The 22,444-nt window shown below is 34.1% G+C and overlaps 3 protein-coding genes across 6 annotated transcripts in view; 1 reads left to right on the forward strand and 2 right to left on the reverse strand.

Moving 5' to 3' along the window:
- Positions 1-15,488, reverse strand: part of LOC118269207 (GATOR complex protein NPRL2) — a 59,170-nt gene extending 43,682 nt beyond the window's left edge. Inside the window, exons 1-3 of one of the 2 annotated variants that reach the window (XM_035584199.2) lie at positions 15,085-15,486; positions 13,427-13,583; positions 12,560-12,686 (exon numbers count right to left, since the gene is read on the reverse strand). In XM_035584199.2, coding sequence (XP_035440092.1) covers positions 12,560-12,686; positions 13,427-13,583; positions 15,085-15,284 — 484 coding nt within the window. In that variant the 5' untranslated portion in view covers positions 15,285-15,486. Of the gene's footprint in view, positions 1-12,559; positions 12,687-13,426; positions 13,584-15,084 lie in introns of both variants that reach the window. The other variant, XM_050703101.1, reaches the window with a different exon arrangement.
- A 231-nt stretch (positions 15,489-15,719) lies between these two features.
- On the forward strand, positions 15,720-18,299 carry LOC118268828 (phosphopantothenoylcysteine decarboxylase). The gene is made up of 3 exons (XM_035583569.2): positions 15,720-15,926; positions 16,006-16,209; positions 16,465-18,299. Exons 1-3 carry the CDS (start codon positions 15,801-15,803, stop codon positions 16,738-16,740), a joined length of 606 nt encoding a protein of 201 aa, XP_035439462.2. The 5' UTR covers positions 15,720-15,800; the 3' UTR covers positions 16,741-18,299.
- LOC118268827 (formin-like protein) overlaps positions 18,297-22,444 on the reverse strand; it is a 75,871-nt gene continuing 71,723 nt past the window's right edge. For 2 of the 3 annotated variants that reach the window (XM_035583567.2, XM_035583566.2), the window contains exon 17: positions 18,297-21,541. In XM_035583567.2, the coding sequence (XP_035439460.2) occupies positions 21,329-21,541 (213 nt within the window). In that variant the 3' untranslated portion in view covers positions 18,297-21,328. The remainder of the gene's footprint in view (positions 21,542-22,444) is intronic. The other variant, XM_035583568.2, reaches the window with a different exon arrangement.

Below are 22,444 nucleotides of genomic sequence, written 5' to 3' on the forward strand. Positions count from 1 at the left end.
GCCCAGTTTAAAGTGTGAGCTAGTAACACGAGGAAGCTGATACGCTCACCAGTTAATGATACCCATTGAAAATGATAACGTAATCGTAATCACTGTAATTTGTAGACGAAGTGTATTTAATGAACGAGATACAAACCGGTCGAGTTGAACTATGTTGTGTGTATTTTAAGCAAATCTGTAATGAAATATGAAAGCAGAAACATAAAATCTTGGTGGTACTTTCTACAGAAGGGGTATAAGTTGCAGTGATTACATGTACTATATAGGTTTAATTTAGTTTAACTACCATAAAAATACTAGACTACTAGTAACCCAACAATTAATTGATAAAATAAAATATTATGGTTCTACTTCATCTGAAGCTGCTAGTAAAGTGAAACCAATGAATTTTGTATTAAAGAGTATACATAATATATTACTATAATCCCATATTCTTGAGACATAATATGCTTCACAATTCACAAGCGACTATAAGCTTCACAAGCGCCATCTACCATGTATACAAATATTTTGGCAACATGCAACAAATACAGAATTTGAATAAAGAAAGACGCTGTAAAAAAAAATGAATGTGCAACTGACAACTAAACAACTCGTGACGTCACGAGTCAGTATTTTCATACAAAACTCGTAGAACTTCATAAATAAACACCCGCTGTGTTTGCTCATCTCATGTCAAAGTGAATTGTTATCGTCAGTCATCATATCAGCCACAAAATGTCCACTGCTTATTGTCAGTATTACACAGTAAATGTTTGTCGTCTTCGTATCGTCACGCCTTTTATCCCCAAAGGGGTAGACAGAGGTGTACATTACGTCACGTAATGCCACTCTAAGTCTACAAACTGCGAAAAGTCGGAAAAAGCCCAGCAGTACTTTGCACGACCCGGGAATGGATCCCGAGATCCCTTGCCTGGTAGTAGCACTTGTGACCTCTCTCTCACAAGTGCGACTCGTTGACAACGAGTCAGTAAATGTTTATTAAAAAGTACTATATAAAGACTAAGTGCATAAGTTTATACCTATACCTTTATATACCTATATATAAATGTATATGACACTCACTTATCTCGAGTGTGTACATAAGAACATGGTGTGTTTTATTTCAAGTACATAAGTATATAGGTGTTATGTATTATTATTTAAGTGTGTACTATCAAAAACGTGTCTATTATTATTTTTTAACAAGGTCATGAGATAGTGCTGTTTAATCAGCGGTGTTAGTGTTGCAATTAACAAGTCTTTGATTACCGTTACCGTACTGATATTTTTGTTAAGTTATTTTATAGATACACTAGCTACTTCCACGAGGTTTCACCCGCTCTGCTTGGCTGCTATTGGTCATAGAGTGATGTTTTAGCCTATAGCCTTCCTCGACAAATACACTATTCAACACAAAAAGAATTATTCAAATCGGACCAGTAGTTCCGGAGATTAGCGCGTTCAAAGAAACAAACAAACTCTTCAGCTTAATAATATTAGTAAGTATACATAATACAAGTTATTCATTAAAATAAGTAGATAGTTGATTGTCATTATTAACAACAACTAGTGTCACTGTTTTACCGGCTACACTATGGCATTACTTGAGCCTAAACAAGCTACATAGAGCTTTTTTTTTAATAACTATCGTGAGACATACTAAATTAGCTAAAAATCGCGGTCTACAGCCTCTTCTAGTAGGGTGCGAGACGTCGCCGCGTCTGCGCACGCTGCTTATGATGAAGAATCCCTCTGTGACTCGAAACTAGTAGAGCTTTTCCCCATTAATTTACGTGAGTAAACCGTGATTTTTAGTTAATAAGCGGGCTTGTCACAATATATCGTAAGTGACCCGGTTGTGGCCACTTTAAGAATTTTGTCGACTTTGAGGCTTTCTTAACTTATAGTTTTTGTTATCACGAACATATTTCTTGTAAAAAGCCATTTAACATGTATTTACCTTGCATAAGAAAACCCTTTTTTTAAAGAATGTCCAATAGAAAAATAACTGTATAAAAAAGAAAAAAAGGGAGTTTGTGCCATTTTTGGCCAGATTCGTGCCATTTCTGGCCACAGTCGTGTGCCAGTTCTGGCCATCAAAAAATACAATAAAAGTAATCAAAATTTACTTATTAATTAAATTTGACATTTTAGAAACAATGGTTTTCATTTAGTTTGGAAAATCTATACTAATATTATAAAGCTGAAGAGTTTGTTTGATTGTTTGATTGTTTGTTTGTTTGTTTGAACGCGCTAATCTCCGGAACTACTGGTCCGATTTGAATAATTCTTTTTGTGTTGGATAGTCCATTTATCGAGGAAGGTTATAGGCTATAAAACATCACGCTATAACTATTAGGAGCGAAGAAATAAAGGAAAATGTGGACAAAACGGGAGAAATTATTAATTCTTGAGGGCTTCCGTTGCGTGCGCTGCGAAAATGGTTCAAGATACGAAAATTATATGTATGAAAGAATTATTCCTCTTAAAATGATCTAAAAAAAAGTCAGCGACAGTATATGTCTATCTTTTAGGATTAACTTACTAGAATCGTTTTTATGGTAATCAAAATGGGTCGAAATTAATGCATTATTTGTTAAGAGTTGTATTAACGAAAAATATTAATCTTTATCGAAATAAATGTGTTGTTCATTAAGAGTATTTAATTGTGAACAAAATTGTCTTTGACATCACTAAACTTTAATAAACATCTTAGAAGATATTACAATTTTAAAATAACTCCGATATAAAATTCACCCGCGCCGCATGATGTGCGAAACACGACGCTGCCAGGAGGAGAGGCATTGTTTGCGAACGACGCGGAGCCTGGTGTAACTATACTCAAAAAAATTATAGTCTTACTAACGAAGTAAAACATTTTTTGATCATTGACCATCGAAAGCGTTTGTTTAGAGCGTAGAATGGCAAAAAAGCGGTTTACCATACGCCCACATTTTATTGTGGCTGTCTAATAAAGTACAACCAGATTCTACGTATAGTGCAATAATATCGGCTGAAACATTTGACAAACAAAAAAAACCAATTCTTCAATTTATTGTCATAAAAATATGATAGGGTATAAAAATATGGTCCTTAAGGATATCATAACCTTGCGTCACCATGTATGAAATAAAACATTTGTTCTAGAAAGTACTCTTTTTTTTTTGAGGGGGGAAAATCATCCGTTGGCTACTCCTGCCTTGGGTGAAGCGAGAAGGAGTGTAAAAATCACCCCGTTCTGATTTGAGCCGGGGCCCCGGTAATCTTTTACGTTGTCTGCAGCACCGGATCGGGCATCAACCCTATTGGGTCCCATCTGTAGTAGTCTGGCTCTTTGAGGCGCGCACAGAACGCGACGCACGGTACGCACGGGTCTGGTTTTGATCGGGCGACGAGCTACTCTTACTCGCCGTCCGCAGACCCGCGCTTACGGTGGCCGGGGATCGTCACGCGATCCTCGACGCCCGGAGTGTCTTCTGCGACGGCTGGGGCGTGATGAGGATCGTTCCCTCACGCGCTCCGCCTCCTCCTTAGCTAGCATGACTGCTTCGCAGAAGGGGGAGACGGCGTCCCTTTCCCCCTCGCTCCGCACCTTGGCCTGAACTAGAGCCGGACGTGAGAGGTTACCGTCGCCATTCACATCCCTAAGGACATGGCGATGCTCAGCACATGCAATGCACACCGCCACTGTATGCTCCACCATATCTTCCGGGCGGTCCTCGCAATGACGACACCCAGACGAAACGCCCGGGTGTTTCCTCCCGCCGAATTCGAAACAGGTACCAACCGAAACTTCCGTGTACGGTAAGTACCTGCGTCAGGCGGTAGGTGAGGACGCCGTGACGCCTCTTAAGCCACTCTTCAAAGAGGGGACTTACCACTGCTATAACGCGTATGTAGCGAGCCCATCTATAAAGTACCCTAGGAATTTTATTTCTGAAACACAATCCGGGGTGGCGGTTACCCAACCTATAGGCGCAGGTATCCGGATAACAGTGGAAACACATATAGTATAGAAATGAGTGTTCCTTATAATCATAATCCAGTGCTATCACGAATTTTCATTGCACAAATTAACCGTGGGTAACAGCTATAATTTATGAAGCTGAGAAAGTTGTTTGCAAAAATAAATATAATGCCTAAAATAACTATTCCACGCGGACGAAGTCGCGGGCACAGCTAGTATAGAATATTATTACTTCACTTGAATTTGACTTACAAATAAAGAGATCGACATTTATATGACGTTGGTAAAAGCTGCAAAGTAAACTGACCTCCCCTTTGTGTGAAGGCAATTTATTGCATCTCTGAAAATGAAAAATATGTATTTGTTGATATGTAAAGCCAAGGAAAAATAATAAATAAATTACGATAAATGACTAGAAGTGGGGCGTCTATGTACAAAAGTTTTAGCCAGCCATGTGGCCAAAGATGGAGAAATTCATAATTTTGTCTCCATTAGTGGCCACCTTCTAATAACCTCACTTCAGAAACATATGGCGACAAAATAACTTTAGTTCCACTTAGACAATATATTCTTCATGTAGTATTAACATAAACATCCAAACAATAAGCAAAGATTTAAAAAATAAAAACCAAATCCTCACCCGCTCACCTTAGCCTTTTTGTTAAGATCTTAACAATTTCACCCTGTTGCATCGAAGTGAAGTTTGACACATTAAAGCTGCCAACGGTATCAGTGTCTACAATATTCAATATTTTAAATACTGTACATCACAGAGTAATTTATTTGTCCATGCCTTAGTTATAAATATTTGAAGGCTCAAATGGCCACAAAGGGGTCGATGGCCACAACCGGGTCACTTGCCCTATAGGTAGGTACTTGGCAGACGAGTTAAATATCGCAGTTGTTATAATTTCGAAACAGAGATTGATTTTGAAAAGACCAAATCCCGACGGCAACCGTCTCTTACGCTATTTTAATAAAACAAATGCTAGGAAGAACGAAACAAACTTACGATGACAAGATAACAAGTTGCATTTAATATTATCATCAAAATGTGTATTGTAAAAATATACTTAAGCATTAAGTACTGATAACTTTCAAGGTTCATACCTAGCATTAGTCAACTGTCAAAAACACTATAATCCATTGAAGATTGATTCGTATTTACTTTTTTGAAACAGTATCTGAGGGCCTAGTGCAAGTTTGTTTTACATTACGAAAAGTTTATGAGGTTCGGCGCTCTCATTGGCCATTTCAAATTAACCAGAATGTCAGAATCGTGTGATGATATCGATATCTTCCACAACTCTCTCCGAAAGTTTAGAAAAATAATTGCACGTAGTTTGGATTCCTGAATGTTGACGCATCGAAAATTATTACAAATATGTAACCGTTAATGTGCATCGGGTGTGATTGTTTTTAATTATTGATTATTTTTAATTGATTATTTGCTTATATGTGTTTGATTATTTATTTGGTTATTTTTTGGATCATTATATTATTATTGTATAATTTAATGTGATTTAATTTAATTTAATTTAATTTAATTTAATTTGATTTCAGACATTGTTATTTGTTTAAGTTGATTTTCTGATATTATTTTGACTGTGATTGCATTTGTCCGATTATGTTTTTTTTTTTTGATGTGCCATATTTCACATTATTAATTGTTCTATGAAAGTACTATTCTATGTTGTATTTTTTTAGTTTTCGATATTGTGTATGTTTTTATGTATATATTTTTTTTTTTGCATGATGTGGCCTCCTATAATTGAGGAAGCACATAGTTTTAATATTGATGGTATTGTTATTCGTGTTTTCAATGTGTATTCCTTGTTGGAGACCCTTAAGTGAATAAATAAACCAACCAATCAGAGCGTTTATATTTTGATTGCATTAACGTGAAAAAAACTCACACTATGCCCTTAGATAGCAGTCAGATAGACTGGCAGACGAATGATGATTACGTGGTGTAATCACATAATGAACAACTTTAGTTATCTCCGCCTCATGATAACATGAAGATTACATATTTATAAATACTTGTAGCGGGTTTAATGAAAAAAAAAAGGTTGTATAAAAGGATGTGTGAAAAAATGGTATTAATGGAGTTTGGCCGGTAAAATATGGCAGTAGACTTCACCCTTTACTGCGGATAACGTAACAAATTACCGGGGCTCCGGCTCAAAGCAGAAATAGGAATGGGGTGGTTTCTGAGTCTGACATTCCCTCTTGCTTTACCCAAGGCGAGAGAAGTCCTTGGATGATTTTCCCCCTTCAAAAAAGACTTCACCCTTTAGTACGGGGCTTCTCAACCTTTTCTTGGTCAAGAAACATTTTATTACATTATTGGTAGGCCAAGAGACCACTATTACTATTACTTTTTTCTTGTGGTCCCTGTGGACCACATGTGGACATCAGATTTTCTCCAGAGTGGTGACAAATTCTCGTTCTCATTTTCTAGGATAACTATAAAAGGAACAATGGGTTATTTATTCACTAACGATGTGCACTTTGGTCTTTATAAAAGCGCTTGTTGTGTTTATACCAGTAGTATTAGGTGTACTTAATGAAAAACGTTTAAGATTTTAAATTAAATATTTGCACGTGTGCTTCAATACGTTATCAAGGTATTGCATATAGTATTAGATATTGCAATATACATGTACATATTATGATTGCCAACAACTTAATAAAAATAGCGTTATCTCGTGTCAGATTACAGGTTATCATTACACTGATTACAATGTTTCCTTAGTACTTAATTAACTCTCAAAGATTTTGCTTTATCTTCTGTTTGTTAAAACAATTTTGATTGACTTCCCGATTTTTTTCTTTTAAATTTTAGTTTGCTTGTGAATGACGTATGTTTAGATACAGTGGCCTCAAGATGTATGCAAGGCTTTGTGAGATTTTCAAAAATAATCAGCAATAATTTCATGGAGAATGAAAGTGTCCAGTGTTTGGGAATAGGTCCACATCATGGAGACTGACAAAATAACAGTAGGTGTTACATTGACTATATGTATAAGAAATAAAAACAGTTTATTTGCACCGTTATAACATTGCAGGCAAAAAGAAAATAATTTAAAAGTAGACAAATAAGCAACACGGCGCAAAAAAGCCAGTGCTCAGCTGAAATGCCGTAGCCCGAGTACGGCGGCTTGAGTCTAGGCGCTGATTTTCACTACTGGCCATGTATTACGCGTCTAACAGCTGACTATCCCTTCCAAGAGTTATTATTCTTTTATAAAACTGTATCTCGCTACATTAGTATACATATCACACAATATTTAAAATAAAATAAATACATTACTTGCACCTACAATGATTATTTAATGCTAACTACTTCAACGTCCGTGTCTCGTCGGTAAACAGAAGTATTCCCGCCTGACTAGATGACGTAACTTGTGAAGACACTTGCATATACCGTACACCTTAATATCGTGTACAAATCGAGCTATGAAAACCAGTATAAATTGACCATTGAATATGCGGAAACATCATACGAAGCGAGACCATAATAAACTGGTTTTGTACACACGGCTGTGTGTTCCTACTAGTTTATGCAAATATAGATGGCGTCTATGAATTAATTTATATGCATGATTGACAATACATTTTCATTGTTCTAAAGTACTTACACAATAGCTATTTGTATTAACAAATTGAATTTGTTTTCATTTATTTGGTCTAAATAACATCGGACCCAAGTTGCTCCCTTGGGAACACCCATTATGTTGGAAAGTAATTACTGGCGTCGCTAGTTAAGAGGAAAACGAGAACTTAATTATTAACTTGTCCATTACAATTAAGAAGATTTAGATAGTAGATAGGTATAGTATTCTTAATCTGTCACTATAGTACTAAATCTGCTTGGTAACTTAGTCAAACGCTTTAGTAAAATCTAAGAAGATAAATTCATAACATTGAAATGTTTGATAAAACAGTGAAATGTTTTAAAACTACATATTATTGCAATTTTTGTATTCGTTATCGAGTGTGTTATTGCAATTTTGATAAGATATTAAATATTATATAAAAATAACCAGATATTATCTTCTCAGACGAGATAGATAAACATCTTGTCTATTAAAATATTCAATAATTGCTTCTCAAAGTGAATCGTGGTTAATTTGCATAGAAACGATGGCTAATACATACCTACACATATAAAAATGTATATCAATAAAACCAGAAGGCAACGTAAGTTACGATTAATGTTTAATTCAGTGGTTTTTGTATTGACGCATCAAGTACCGATAGGAAAATTTTGTTTAGTATTTATTTTTGTAATAGGTAATTTGTCGTGACATTCACAAATGCAAATAAATAACTGTTTTCATTGCACTTTCATATATTTCTATATTATCATTTTATAATGGGGCTAGATGGGTGATATTAAAGAAGGGCCAAATTAAAAGCACCCTTAACAAACGCACATACATGAAAAGACAGCTGACTGTTGATGAAGCGAAAGAGGTGTGTAAGATTCGTAGCAATTGGCGTTCCATTGGCTCTGCCTTCCCCTACGGGGGACAGGCATGAGGTTATGTATGTATATGTATCCTTTTATAATTAGGTATATGACTTAATTAATCTTTATGTACTTTTCTGAATGAATGAATCTCTTTTGTTATGAGTGCTACAACCAAGTATGGTAATTTATATTGATCTTTTCATAATGACGCTATTTGTTAATACATTGTATCATTAGTTGTTACTATATGTACCTAGAGTAAATACAATGAACATTAAATAAAATGAGGATAAACGATAAAATTGTGCTGTATACTCGACACTCGACAATCGTGGTCACGATTGGACACGGAACAGTTTACTATTAATGGCTAATAAACGGTTATAATGTATGAGTTACTGAATGCCGGTAGTTATTAAGAACTTGTGCATATTTTGTTCTCAACAAGAATCGGCGGTTAACTCTAATTTTATAATAGTTTGTGAAATATAATAAGAGTCAACCAAGAGTCGTTTGACATGGGCGGCAGCAGCACCCTATATTATCAGGAACCTTTTAAATTCTGATCACCAACTCGGAGATTGTGGCAGACATTCTCATACAGAGGAAGCCTAAAATCCAGCATAGGACTACCGACTATGAAGAGCATGATATTATTCTCTGTCTAACTTATCAGCCATATCTATTTACGCACCCTAAACCACCTAGATCCATCGTTAAAATCAGTTATGATAAGAGTCCTTTAAAAAATATTATGATGTAATTTGCAAATGTATTGCAAGAAAACCCGTGGGAAGTATCTTTTAAATTGTGTAAATTATAATTTCAGTAGCTGTATGCTATATGCATTGGGTCGTGTGTAACGAGATGAGCCTTGACTTTCAAGTATTTATTTCCTTAATAAATACCTGCATGACGTACGTATCAAGTTAAATAAAGACTTGCAAAAATTGCTAAACGTATTAAAGCTTCAATAAATTCAAGATTTCCTTGGCGAAGCGCTAATATCCACGATCTTACAATAACACAAGCACATCAACCTACACCAATTCACTTTAATAGATTTTCAACTTTACAGTTTTGTTATAAGGTCTATGTTCATCTGCTGGTGTTCGTACTGTATATGTTAATCACAGTTAATAGAAATCACAAATAGAAGAAGATCTATAGAAGGCGCGTTTCGAAATATGTGTCGGCACTAACTACGAAATATTAGCACTTTGGAGTACATAAGCCTTGCTACGTGAACAAGACTGCATTGTATCATTGCAAAAAAATTCGGAGCTGCGGATTACCTAGCGGATTTACCAGGGCTCCGGCCACAGAATACTACTCTGGCTCGAAAAGCAGGAGTAGGAACAGGGTGGTTTTTAGTCAGTAAGAGTCTGACACTCCCTGTCGTCTCGCCCAAGGCGACAGAAGTTATTGGGTGATAATCACTCCTTAAAAAAATCATTGCGAAAAAAAGAATAAAAAGTGCGATCAGCACCAACATTTGCGTCTTTAATACGTCGATGAGCGCAACCCACTTTGGAGTTGTTACAAGGTACCTCCAAATTCGTTGCCAGACACGGAAATGGAACCCGAGACCCGCACTTGCGACCACTCGACCAACGAGGCAATCACATACACAGTAGATAATAACATCAAAACAATAATGTTAACTAATTTGCAAATTGTATTAATTAATTATTGCAACCGTCATTAAACAGACTCAATTATTAATTAGAAACTGAATATACTGGTAGATACTGTGAACCAACAAAAGACCCTGATTCTCATGTAAGGTAAGCTAATATTTGAATCTGTGTACAACATTAATGCTCCTTGACAGGCAAGTGACAAGGGCTCAAGGATAATATAGTCTGTGTACAGGGATACTCTAGTTTCCAAGACCGAAGGATTTTAGTTAGATCAAAACTAAAATTATACTTAATACGATTACGAATTATGACAGTGCAGAAAACTTACTAGACATGTATTTTCGACTAGCTACTTCCGCTCGGCTCCTATTGATTGTAGCCTGATGATATATAGCCTATAGCCTTCCTCGATAAATAGACTATCCAACACAACAAGAATTATTCAATTCGGACCAGTAGTTCCGGAGATTAGCGCGTTCAAACAAATAAACAAACTTCTCAGCTTCATCATATTAGTGTAGATTTGTCGAAATAAGAAAAATCTACAAAAAGCGAAATATTGTTTAGGAATGAGTGCTTCCTTACATTATTTACTTCGATGTAAATGTGTCAAAGTGACTTTTCAAACGTAATTAATGCTGTAAGGAACATGAAAATGCTTTAGTCGTCCTCCGTATAATTTAGTCGATCGTATAAATAAATATCATTCCTTTCCCCCACTGAATACAATACTTCGTTGTTCATATATATTCTACTAATATAACGTTATCTACATAAAGACAGACAAGTTCTAGAAAAGGTTAATTGGTGTGATTATGTGACAGGCTGAATGTCCAACAGATAACTTTGTATGTATTAGTTATCAATAGCTAGTCTTTGAATTAGTAACTGCCTAGATACATTTAGCCCTATTTACGTGCTAATTGATTTTTAAATAAACAATTAAATATTAATCCTACTACACTTTATTTTGATCCCAGTTCTATAACGCATAAAAAAAAGAATACTTAAACTTATTTTTGAACGCAGTCATACGTCATACTATAGACAATTTCTTTAATTATTTTTCTAGTGGCGGGAATATTTTGGTTCTTCTGTCAAAATTTTCCAAACAATTGTAATTCACAATTTGTATTTTAGCTTTACACGCTTGATTAGAATAGGTATGTAATGTACCAGCTGACATTTATGACACTATTGTTTATTGTCCAATTTGCGTAGAGCTGTCGCACGGCTTCTATTCTTATAGATAAACAGGCGAGTTTTGAATAACACGGAGCATTTTAAAATAGAAATTGGCTATTCGCATGGCAACAGCGTCAAGAACCGCGGACCGTGATCATTTCTTGTTTGAATATGTTATGTATTCAATTGTTTATACGTTAATTTCTAAAGCGACTATTTTGATTTATGTCATAGTGGGTACCTACTACTTACATACCTACTGAATGTTCATTACAAAATTAAATTGCAAATACATTAATAATATCGTTGTTTACCAAGAAACAACTAGTCTACAGAAATCACAAAGAAATGGCTAAAGACTTTTATCAAATCAATTTTGTAAAAATTTGCACTAAAATGGGGTAATTTATAGAAATGGCAACATTAGGAATAATTTGATAACAAAACAGTCTTTTATTACAGAAATCTGACACTTCGGTATTAGTCGAGCAGTTTTTATATAATTTGCATAATACCCATTATTTTGTAAAAATTATATATGTATAAAAAAAATTGGTTACCAGTTTTTTAATATTATCATTATACTAATGTAATAAAATACAACTTGTGTAGGTATCTAAGGACACATTTGCAAGTAAATAATATTCAAAGCGATAACTATAACTGTTATAGTTATTATACTGAAACTGGTTTCTTAATGTATACCTAGTTTGTTTCAAAGCTACGCCGTTTTATGAGGTTGATACAGTAAAACAAAGAAATAATATTTTTAAACCAAACAATTTTTAAGCGGTTAGTTTTCTCAAATTTTGGAGAAAAATGGCTAATAGTTGCAGAGAATAATATATCGTATTTTTTTTTTAAGAATGCTAATTGATTTTGCATGTAGGTAACAATCTTTTTTTTCTCAGTTTTCTTATAACGTCTGTCAAAGTGTCAATATTATCTTCAAAAATTAGCATCAGAATCAAAGTTCGGGCAACTTGCTAAAATCGAAGGAAAACAAGTTATTTGGGTGAATGACGTTCGTACACCCGATAAATTTTATATTGGCGCAGTAATAGGTACCAATAAACATCAAACTATAGCTTTACGCTTCAAAGATTTAAGAACTGGGAAAATGGCTTAGTCGACTTTTCTTTCATCTAAGGCCATAGAAAATTACTGCTCTGGTTTATAATTTACAATTTGCATTTTTTCTACAGTTGCAAGCATGATAAATCTAAAAATAACTATCTATCATTTATATTTACTGAGCAGTCAGAATTGATCATTAGAATGTAATTTAAAGTAAATACTCACCGGTGAGTGTACACATTCTTCGACTGTTGATATCCTGCATCACCTGCCGCATCAGGCCACCAAGTGCTTTAGCTTCGCCAGAAATAGACTGCTTCGACAGCCATTCAGTCTCCAACTCCATCGACAACTAGAGAAGCATAATGAAAACCGTTAAGTTTAATCTCGAATAATGCTATCAATTTCACCTTCTAATTAACTTTGGAACTTTAGAAGTATCTGTAAACGATGTTGATTAACTCAATTTATTTTGACTTTACGGAACATAATCTTGGAAATGGAAAGCAGGAATCCATTAAAATACATCCATTTTTGGATATTAAACCAAACTTCTACGAATATGTTTCGAAATCTTGAAGCTGAATTAGTTTGTTTAGCCTTTCAATTTATTCATATTCTGTTCCCATTTCTACTTTCCTCGACTAAATTGGAAATCGGATTGTGTTAAAGTTAGAATAGAATAGATTAAAATAGATGAATAATGGGCATATTGATTCGTGTTGTCTTTAAAAGGTCTAGTAGAGAATTAATTTGTTTTTAAGGAAAATCCGTTACATCTCTTCGAGTATGGTGTCGCTATATGGAGCTGTTTACTGAGAGTTGTCCAATGCCATTAATATTAATGAGCTGAACCTTTTACTTAGATGTGTAACGTGAGTGTATATCCGATAGGTAATAGGATTTTATCACGGAGAGATGTAAGCGGAGTCAATTTGGTTTAATGTACCTTTGAGAGATGGAATGGAATAATATCACTATGTTCTATTATCATATTTATTCTGATGATTTCTATGGAATCAGTATTACCTTAATAGTGTTACCGAATTTGTAAGGAACTGTATCTTGCTAAATTAAAGAAGTTTTACTAACCAGATATTCTGTGAGTTTCTTGACAAGTGGTTCGAGATGCACAGTCCTGGCCCACGCGTCGCAAACGAAGCAAAGGTTGAAGTAGTAGGCATTGCGGGCGTACTTCTTGTTGTCTATCCTCACTGGGAAGCCCAGGATCTTCGACCCGAGTAGAGTACTGCGAGAAATTAAATTGAAATTAGAACATCATTATAATATTACATTGTTTTCGCAAAGGCAGCTGCAGAGCACAATATTTATGTTGGAGGAGCTTAAAGTGAGTATGGCAACAGACTCGCCCCATATCACACGACATCGATAAGTGGTGAAAAGTGGGCGAAGATACGAGGAAACTTGGACACTGAACAATCTCCCTGGAGTGTGACGAAACGCATGCACAAGTAGCTGTTGCTATGGACATTATAAGAACTTAATTGCTAACTGGGTTTTCTCTAAGGAAATATTAACTGTTAATTATTTATACGATATGTTTTACATATACAATTATGTATAAAAACTCAAGGATGAAGTGTTAAATATAATATTATTTACGTTATGCAAACGTTGAAGATAGAACGTTTAACATGCGGAAGTAAACATTATGATGACCATCAATCATATAAAAATAACAGCTGTTCACTGAAAAAAGATGCTCACGAGATTATTTACTTTACCATCGTCTTTTCAGATCTTATTTTTTCAAATTTAATGTTTAAAATTGATGTGTTCATTAACCTCTCTAGGTGTTAATTTTACTTTTGTTTATCAGGTGTTTAAAGTTCAAGGAACGAGACAGTGATCTTAATCATGTGATATCTTGATAATTTTTCTATACAAGTGCACGGAAGCCGGCGAACCTGACCGGAACGGTAACTACGGTGCATAAATTAATTACCGTTTTTCAAACTATGTACTATAAGCTACTACAACTGACTCCTTTGTTGGTCTAATGGTCACAAATGCGACGGTCGAGGAGGGTCCCATGCCTGGGTCGGGCAAAGTAAGTATGATTGTAGCACAATAATAAGGTTACCACCTACACTACGGTACGGAAGTTCATGACATAACTGGCGAAAAGTGCCTAGGTGTTCCATTGTAGGTAGGTATGTGTATTGTTTAAGATATCTGCCTTCCCACCTCTGCGGAGATTAGCAGATGTGAGCTTACGATATGTTATATTTTACAAAATTACTTTGTACAATGGTCTTTAATAGTGATCAATGTATCAATCTGAGGAATTAGGCATTTACGTTGTCTTTTATTTTCGAATAATTAATCTTTCTATGACAATATAATTGGTTAACCAACATAGCAAAAATGGATAGTTGTTTAAAAATAAAGGTAGGTAACAGTGTCTCTATAGTATTATTATGTATAGTTAATAGTTGAAAATCCATATGTACAGACTAGCAGTAGTTAACAAGTATAAGAAATCGTGCAGAAAAACAATTTTCTACGCTCTTTCAATAGCACCAGTGGAATTCCGAAAGTGTTAACGTAAGACGAAATATGCACATGAAAATAAGCAGATAATGTAAAACACCGCTTTTCTTTCATTCCGACACGAACATTTCAGTATAATGGCAAAGCTTTCAACAAGTATCACCGATATTGTTTACAAAATATTGACATTTCTGTCATAATTTGTAAACATTGTCCAACTACCCTACAATACTTACACTGTCAATGTGCATCTCTGAAGTTGTACTTTCGGTATGATATAATGACTGACTGTATCAAAAATATCTTTTGATATATAATTTTCTGGCACTTGGCATGTTATCTTCGGCCCAGCGGTCGGATGGAATTCACACAAAAATATACAACGAATCGGCCCTTCCTGTCCACAACCTTCGTAATATTTCACTTTGCCATCCATCGTAAACAATTTTTAATCAACACATCACTCACATATTTATATTTACACTTAACCAAATCACAAATAAACACTGAACACTCCTAAAGTTTTAACAACTGTTGTAATACACTAACATTATTTTCATTAACGTAAATATAAAAACAGTTTTCACGCGCTAATTTGTACACCCACTCCTTCCGCGTATTAAAATCGACTGACGTAATTTTATTATGGTTATTTTGTTGATAATAGATGACGTTTCAGATCAGTGTTATCAGTATAAAAATTCTAAATTACCCTTCACGTCAAAAAATTCGATATTATATTTAATTGAACAAGAGATTTATTGATTATAACTTCATATACGTCGTATTTTTAAAAACCAATCAATTGAATATACAATTAAACAAATGATAAATAAAATAAAGTATGCCTAGTTCTCTGAATTCTGAACGAATTAAACTAAAGTCATTCATGTCACGTAATGTCACTAGTACTGTAAATATTTATGTATTTGTTGTTTTAAATTGAAATAAAATGGATACAAGAAGATCTTGTAAATTATTGTTGGCAGCTACAGGTAGCGTAGCTGCCTTAAAAATACCAAATCTAATAAAAGCTCTATTAGAAATACCTCCGGAGCAAATGACTTATGATTTTGAGGTTATGTTTACAAAGTATAGATGGAATTAGAAATTTAATAAGTAGAAAAATAGGTTTTTAATTGAAGTTTTATTCGTAGGTGCACTTAGTAGTGACGGAACATGCGAAGCATTTCTTCAAAATGTCGGATTTGCCTACTGACGTGAAGGTGTACGATGACAGTTTGGAGTGGCAAGCTTGGAAGCAAAGAGGTGACCCTGTATTGCACATAGAGCTTGGCAAGCTGGCTGACATTATGGTGATAGCTCCCCTAGATGCTAATACTCTGGCTAAGATGGCTCAAGTAAGTGAGACATTGATTTTTGTAAACATGTTCAAGATAAAAGTGTTTGTAAACAAAATATTTGTAAAGAATGTTCGAATTGTTTTGGCATCCAGCACTCATACATTTGTATGTTTGACTTTTGAGTGCTGGTGTGGCACTCTCACAATATGATTTTTAATCTCAACAAATTTAATGTAGTTTTTGAGATTGATATGTGAAAACACATCATGGCCTGAATTAAATGTAGGTAATTTATAATCATTGAAATTTCAGGGTCTTTGTGATAATTTACTAACCTGCACAACCAGAGCATGGGACATGTCCAAACCTTTGATCTTCTGTCCGGCAATGAACACAAGGATGTGGGAGCACCCCGTCACTGCTCAGCAAATAAAATTGCTGAAGGAATGGGGTCATCAGGAGATTCCACCAATCAGTAAGACTCTGATGTGCGGAGACACAGGCATCGGTGCAATGGCTGAAGTAGATACCATTGTGAAGAAAATCATAAGTGTGGCTGATGTGAAATTCAATGTTAAATTTGATTAATCTCATACTGTGGTGGTTTATGGTAAGCGTCCACAGGTCCGCATCGTACACAACAGATTTTAGTTTGTCTTCTTTAGTATGTATCTCAAACAACTGCGTCCACTGGTCCGCATCATCGGCAATGCCTACATTCGATGCATACTGATGACGTCATACGGAATGTGTGCAATGCATATGATGTGGACGCTTACCTTTACAAGTACTTGATCTTTTTCCTTTTTTGAATGGGCTCATTTAGGGTTAAACAAAATGTAAGGGTACATAGAGGTTGAAGGTTTAATAAACCTTTTTTTAAGACATTAATTTTTTAAATAATATTTACAGTACTTACGATCAAATAATCTGCTTTAGTTAATGCTTCTCAAACTAATATTCCATTTTGTATAATTATTATTTTCTTTTATATTTAGACTTAATTGGTACTTATGTAAAATGATTCACAGATATACTCAGATCTCACTTTCATGTAGGATTATGAAATCTACAAATTAGACTAAGTACCTGCACTTATTCCAAAATTTATTATAATTGGGTATAGATTATCTATTTAAATAATATTTTTTCTAGTACTAGGTTATAATTGGAGTTTCTAAATGTTTAAGTAATTAGGACCAAAGAATTGTTTTCATAGTTATAGTTTATTTTATAACTTTTTTAATACTTATCAAATAATATTATTTACTTTCTTGTTTTGATAGTTTAATGTATTGTATTTCGAATACAATTGTCACAAAGTCACAAGTCCTATGTAATAAAATTCACTGGAAGTTCTATAATTATTAATACAGTAGAAGCTCTTTATTCGCGGGGTATGCGTTCCGTAAATATGCCGCGAATACAGAAACCGTGAATATGGATTGGTAATTTGTATGGGGTTATAGGGGATACGTTCCTAGATGACGAAATTAAGAAGCAAATAGTAGATAAAAAAAATGTTTAATTGAACTTTCTGATCATACAGATTGCCTGATGATAATATTATTATCATCAGGTTTAGGTCACACTAGGTTTAGGCAGAAGTCACAATCTAGATGTAGCTGTAATAAGATCTATTTACCCGACTGCGCCAGAAGGAGGGTTATGTTTTTCGAGTGTATGTATGTATTTTATTTTTTTATCCTTCTACTGATGCGTTGACAAAGGATAGCGAATGTATTTTTTTAGGTTACGCACCGATATTTCGATTCGGAATTGGGTCGCAATTTTTCAATCCGCGAATAGTGAAAACGCGAATGACGGAAGCGCGAATAAGGAGCTTCTACTGTATTATAATAAAATTAAGAGTGATGTTTTGACTACATAATTCGATGATTTTATATAATTATATTCTCACTTTCTTCATACAGCAAATTTTCTGCTAATGGCACTAGTGTAGACTTTCATATATTCACTGAAGTGTTCATTACTACTCATTAGACTTGATAGGATCTAACTCGCAAGTGGCGCCATCTATGAAGCGCAAAAATGACCACGAAACTTTGTCTCAATATAACTATAGATATAAGGTGCTACATGACACATAAAATATATACAAGGTTAAATAAAATCACTGTTAATTAGATGTATGTTTTATTTATTTTATTGCATCCGAATACTGTTACTATGCTAGCGTACATGCGATACTAACAAAAACTCAGAAATCGAATACATAACTATACACAAAACGTTTCTATAAATTTCTACTAAACTTAAATAGTTCCCGAATACAAATGAAAGGTTTTAAAATGTATATTTAATTTTAAGAAATACTTTTAAAAGGAACAAGTTGGGTATATAGTCTTATATAAAAATGGTTACATGTTACATAGGTATAAAGAGTTTAAAATTATTTGGTACTATGTAATATTTAAAGCAAGTTATTGCTAGATGAATAAAAAATTGGATAGGCACATACTGTTACATTACACTTATTTGAAATACTATTTAAAAATACATCTTATTATAGGTACGTAGCGGGTAGAATAATACAATAATAAAATACAGTCAGACTACTAAAATATCGCCAAGAAATAAAATACAAATTATAAACAAAACGCTCAACTATAATAAATTAATATTAAACCGTAACTCCATAAACTGATTTATTAACATGAAAAAATTACACGATTTTATCTCTTGGCAACATTGAAGAAATCTGGGTAATTTTACCTCTATGGTGGGGTAAAATGGTGGGTACGATTGTTAATGATAGAGAAGGCACTATCATGTGTATTCGGGAAATAATAATAATAATATCGAAAAACGTATAACTTGAGAAACTGTATCGACAATAATAATACACAACGCAATAATAAGACTCGATATAAAATTATTTTAATCAATTTTATGGTCATTTCGCAATTTCTAGCATTTGTGCGGTAAAAATAAGTGAGAAAAAGTCATGTAATTTGATATCTTGTCGCCTTTATTTTACAACCCAACAAACAATATTTCGCTATTTCAGAAGAAATTATGGTTTTAGAACGACATTATCCAATTTAATATTAATTTAGTATTACTTGTCTCCATCCCAAATTACGAAACAACCATAAAATTGTCTAAAATCAATTAAAATTTGTGCAAACATTTTGTTTAACGTAACCCTGTATATCTTATACAACTCCCGAACGAATATTCATTTTCATCATTTTGTCATGACTTAGCAAACGTAATTAGAAGCTACTGTGCGGTAAAGCACCTCTATTTTATAACGAAACCTGAGAGCGTAGCCATTGATGTAAATACATACAAAATAATCATAAAAAAACTGATTGATTACTTCCCAATTAATTAAATAAATCAAATTATGTTTTGTGCGGACCATATTGCGCCATTTTGAATAGAAAACAAGGGAGTTCTTGTTTGTATTCTTAAATAATTGAATTATTTTATTGTATTACAAACGTTACGCGCCCAGGTAAGTGCTGAAGCATCATACATACAATATATTAAATTATATCATCCACTGGATCAATTAAATTAATTAAAACTTATTCATTCGATAATTATAATGTAAAAGTACCGATTTCAGGCATATTATTAAATACATAGGTACATTAAAAATTATATTGCCCGCTTAAATGCTCAAGTAACTTGAGTGAATAGATAATAATATAAAAAATACAATATTTACATTTTTCTATTTAAACGTGTATAGTTCTGAAATTGGAACTTTCACAGGGTGAAAAACGAACACATATTTACAATAATTAAATTAACTTATTCGAATTTCAAATCAGATTATTGCCAGATCAAAAAATTATAAATTTTATAGGGGAGAAGGTTTGTATACAAAACTTAATCTAGTTGGAATAGAATCGTATAAATAATATAATTACAGCTACAGTGTCATGTAAGGACTAATATCAGATACATGCAGACACCCTTGTTTTTATTTTGAAAGTAACATACTGATGAATCAACTGGCTTTCAACTTTACTCAAAGGAAATAAAGTTCACAATAGATGAACAAGAACACTTACACTTAAACTATGCATGATAAAATAATTACTGTATTTTAAAAGGAAAACAAGGGAGCCAATAAACATTATATCGTTTACAAAAGAAATTTGAACTATCACAAGTAGGTAAAAATGCTATTATCATAAATGCGTATGTTACATACTATATTTATCAATTATATATTACTAAAAATCGTTTATTGGTTCATATTCGTGTATATGTGTACATATATAAGGACACTGTTACATTTATACCTATTTCCTATGTTAAAATTCGAAAAAATCGCGGTACAAAACCTGTGCGTCTAATTTCAAAGGCCATTTTTGATCTAGCGGGACTAACTGCCCATAGCTTCACGAGATTTCTCTATTGAATTCTATATTCGAATTTGGTCCTATTCTTTTTAATTTTGTGCTTGAGATTCGTGACTCAGTTCCATTAAAAAGTATTTTATTGAGTGTCTGAATTAGCTATGGGCACATACAAAAATACTAAAAGCTAAGCTTTCGTATAGAAAATTAAAAACACTCGTGTAAATGGTATCGTAGCAAAATACTGGATATCGCTGTCGCGTGTGGAATGGAATGAATCGTAGGCGTATCAAAGTTAGTATACTCTTACATATATTGCACCCGGCTTTCAGGGTAATTATTTTTAAATGGCAACACTTAACGGTTTCAAAAATCGAATTGTCTGTAATTGGACGTTTATAACTCCGTACCTTTTAGGCCAATTTAACTACAAGCCAATAACGTTGAATATATATTTAAGACTAAGTAAATGAGTGCAATACACGCGAAATATAAAATAGGCACATCGTTCATACGACGGTTTCGTTTTGTTTATCAAACATGGCTCTCGTGTACTTCGAAATGACTTCGTAAGTAGACTTGATGAGCTCGCAGCGCTCCTCGACCTCGCAGTCCATGGGCGCGGGGGCCACGCGGTACGTGGACCTCTTCCGGGGCTCGCTGGGGGGGAACTCAGTCACATTGTCCTCTATGTTGTAGATAGCTATCGATTGTTTTTTGTGGACCATCTCGAGGTCCTTGCGCCGTTTCTTTTTGTCCGTGTTGCACCTAGCGTTGATGGAGTTGACTGCGTTTTGTACGGGGGATTCCAGTGCGTCACTGGAGTCGAGCTCGTATCATACATCCAGTTCCTCGAGTCCCTTGGACAGTCGGTGGGAGTTGATGCGGCGGCGGTGCGAGCGCCGGACGGCGTCAGCGCGGCGGTAGGGCTCGCTCCTTAAGCCATGCAAGATGTCCTCCAGCGCTCCGTTGTATACCTCGTCTTGGTGAAGCAGTTTCTTTTCGCCGACGGCCTGAGATTTCGTTTTTAATTCGTTGATTACAGCCTCCTGTTGACATTAATTTGAATTAATATTGAATTTAAATAATTATTTTGCTATAGAAGGTAATTTAAATGCTATGGGTATACGCATGCTAAGAGCTATCTATCAAGTTGAAGTAAAAACCTATTCTACGCACAATAGCTAAAGGAAAAAAGGCCATATAACATTGGAATTAAGATTGGAATTTTAGCTACATTGAATAACAATATTTCACAGTAACAAAACAAAACATATCCAAAAACAAAAATAATGCAGAAGTAATTGACAAAGAGCGGATAATCGTTTCAAAAATTTTGCAGCACTAAAATTATAATAAAAATACCGTATCTAGCTATTATAACAAGAGTCACAACACTACATAGTTACAAATTAATATAAATTAGCTTAGTAAGTAAACACATTCCCTGTTAGATCCATGCAAGTTGCAAGTGCAGCATTAAGACAAAATATATATTTACATTTCATATCATACATCTCATAAATATATAAATAAGTTTCGTGTGTAAACACCAATATTTTGACAGAACAAAATGTTGCCAGACGAAAATATTTGTTTTACCAATTAATTACATTACACGTGTAATTTAAATAATTTACAAATACCTTTCGTCTGGCGTAGTAATTTTGGGAAAATATAAACATAATGTCATGATAACTCAATGATGGAAAACTAAAAAAGAAAATAATGTTCTTAATCCTGATCCGTGAAGAGATCATTATTAATCTATCTTCGTCTCACTTACCGCCGTACTCAGAGTCACTTAATGGTTACTTAACCCTGTCCTTAGCAATTGTTTTCGGAACAAAATCGTTACTAAGGAATAGTTTAAGTAACCATTAAATGTCTCTAAGTACGGCAGTACACACTCTAAGAGGTGTAACACGTGGAGTAAGGGGTATTGGTTTCAT

This window comes from Spodoptera frugiperda, chromosome 2, assembly GCF_023101765.2.
Source record: "Spodoptera frugiperda isolate SF20-4 chromosome 2, AGI-APGP_CSIRO_Sfru_2.0, whole genome shotgun sequence".
Classification (NCBI taxonomy): Eukaryota; Metazoa; Arthropoda; class Insecta; order Lepidoptera; family Noctuidae; genus Spodoptera; species Spodoptera frugiperda.